This window comes from Myotis davidii, unplaced genomic scaffold (genome assembly GCF_000327345.1).
Source record: "Myotis davidii unplaced genomic scaffold, ASM32734v1 scaffold5511, whole genome shotgun sequence".
In the NCBI taxonomy this organism is placed as follows: domain Eukaryota; kingdom Metazoa; phylum Chordata; class Mammalia; order Chiroptera; family Vespertilionidae; genus Myotis; species Myotis davidii.
In genome coordinates this window covers 4625-5641 of record NW_006282610.1, presented here as the reverse complement: position 1 = coordinate 5641, position 1017 = coordinate 4625, and the positions used below count along the sequence as shown (strand labels likewise).

General features: G+C 62.0%; 1 protein-coding gene across 1 annotated transcript; it reads right to left on the bottom strand.

Annotated features, from left to right (window-relative positions):
• Positions 1-177: 177 nt before the first annotated feature.
• Positions 178-902, bottom strand: LOC102767139 (bile salt-activated lipase-like). The gene is made up of 3 exons (XM_015560703.1): positions 790-902; positions 521-628; positions 178-401 (listed from the first exon to the last, which is right to left on the bottom strand). The coding sequence occupies exons 1-3, from the start codon at positions 892-894 to the stop codon at positions 183-185; spliced, it is 432 nt and encodes a 143-aa protein (XP_015416189.1). The 5' UTR covers positions 895-902; the 3' UTR covers positions 178-182.
• Positions 903-1017: the final 115 nt, after the last annotated feature.

The following is a 1017-nucleotide window of genomic DNA, read 5'->3' as shown; positions in this document are numbered from 1 at the left end:
GCTTGGTCTGGTCTCTACAACTGGGTACAAATGACTGTACGCGGCATGGTTGGGGGTGCGCCCAAATGTGCACCTGCTTCCCAAAGGGGTCAGGACCCAGGGAGGATAAGATGGCGGGATGTCGCCCTCAGCATACCAGGTTGGGCCACACAGGCATCAGGGCCATGGTGGCATGTCGCTGCCTACAGGTGCCAGTGAGCCGGTGATGAACCAGGCCGCAGACCCGGCACTTCCTCACTTCTTGGGAAGCATGGCCGGCTCCCCATGTGTAGCCCCCACTCACATGCCTTGCCGAATGGGTTGTCCTTATGGGCCAGTGTCAGGGCCCGGGGTTCGGTGGCCTTCAGACACTTGGCCATCCTGGCGGTATCGTCCAGTGGGCAGCCCACATTCTTGGCGATCTGGGGGTTTGGGGGAGACAGGCAGGTGAGGCCACTGCAGGCCAGACGGCCTTGGGGACCGGGACGGGCCATGGACAGGAGGTAACCCTCCCCCATTCCCCACTGCAGATCCCCTTTACCTGCTTAGCCCAGCGGAGAGGGTTCCTCTGGATGGCCCAGGAGGCCACTGCCGAGCCGCTCTGGCTGATGGCTCGCCGGATGAGGCCCTTGTTGTAGGGAGAGAGGACCTGCGACACACAGAGATCCTGTCATCACGGTCTTGCCTCTCCTGCCCACACCCAGGCTCAGCCAGAAACTTCAAGACTGTCAGCTTCATGCTGTTCCCCACAGCCCCCATTATCTCCCCCAACACCCTGGGAGGAAGACCCGCCTTCTCAGGTCCCCAGACCTGCAGAGAGACGCTGACACCTCCAGCTGATTGCCCAAAGATGGTGTAGTTGTCTGGGTCCCCCCCGAAGGCTGCAATGTTCCTCTTCACCCATGTGAAAGCCATGTGCTGGTCCCGAAGGCCGTAGTTACCTTAGGTGGGTGGGGGAGTCCGTCAGGGACTGGGGTCGGAGGAGAGCGTCCTCCATGTGGAGGCCCCTGTCAAGCCCCAGGATGGCGCAGGGCGGGT

Coding starts and splice junctions, on each gene's coding strand:
- LOC102767139 (XM_015560703.1), bottom strand. CDS start 894: ATGGCTTTCACATGGGTGAAGAGGAACATTGCAGCCTTCGGGGGGGAC. Junction 629..789: donor GTGTCAGCGTCTCTCTGCAG/GTCTGGGGACCT, acceptor TGTGTGTCGCAG/GTCCTCTCTCCCTACAACAA. Junction 402..520: donor CTCTCCGCTGGGCTAAGCAG/GTAAAGGGGATC, acceptor CCAAACCCCCAG/ATCGCCAAGAATGTGGGCTG.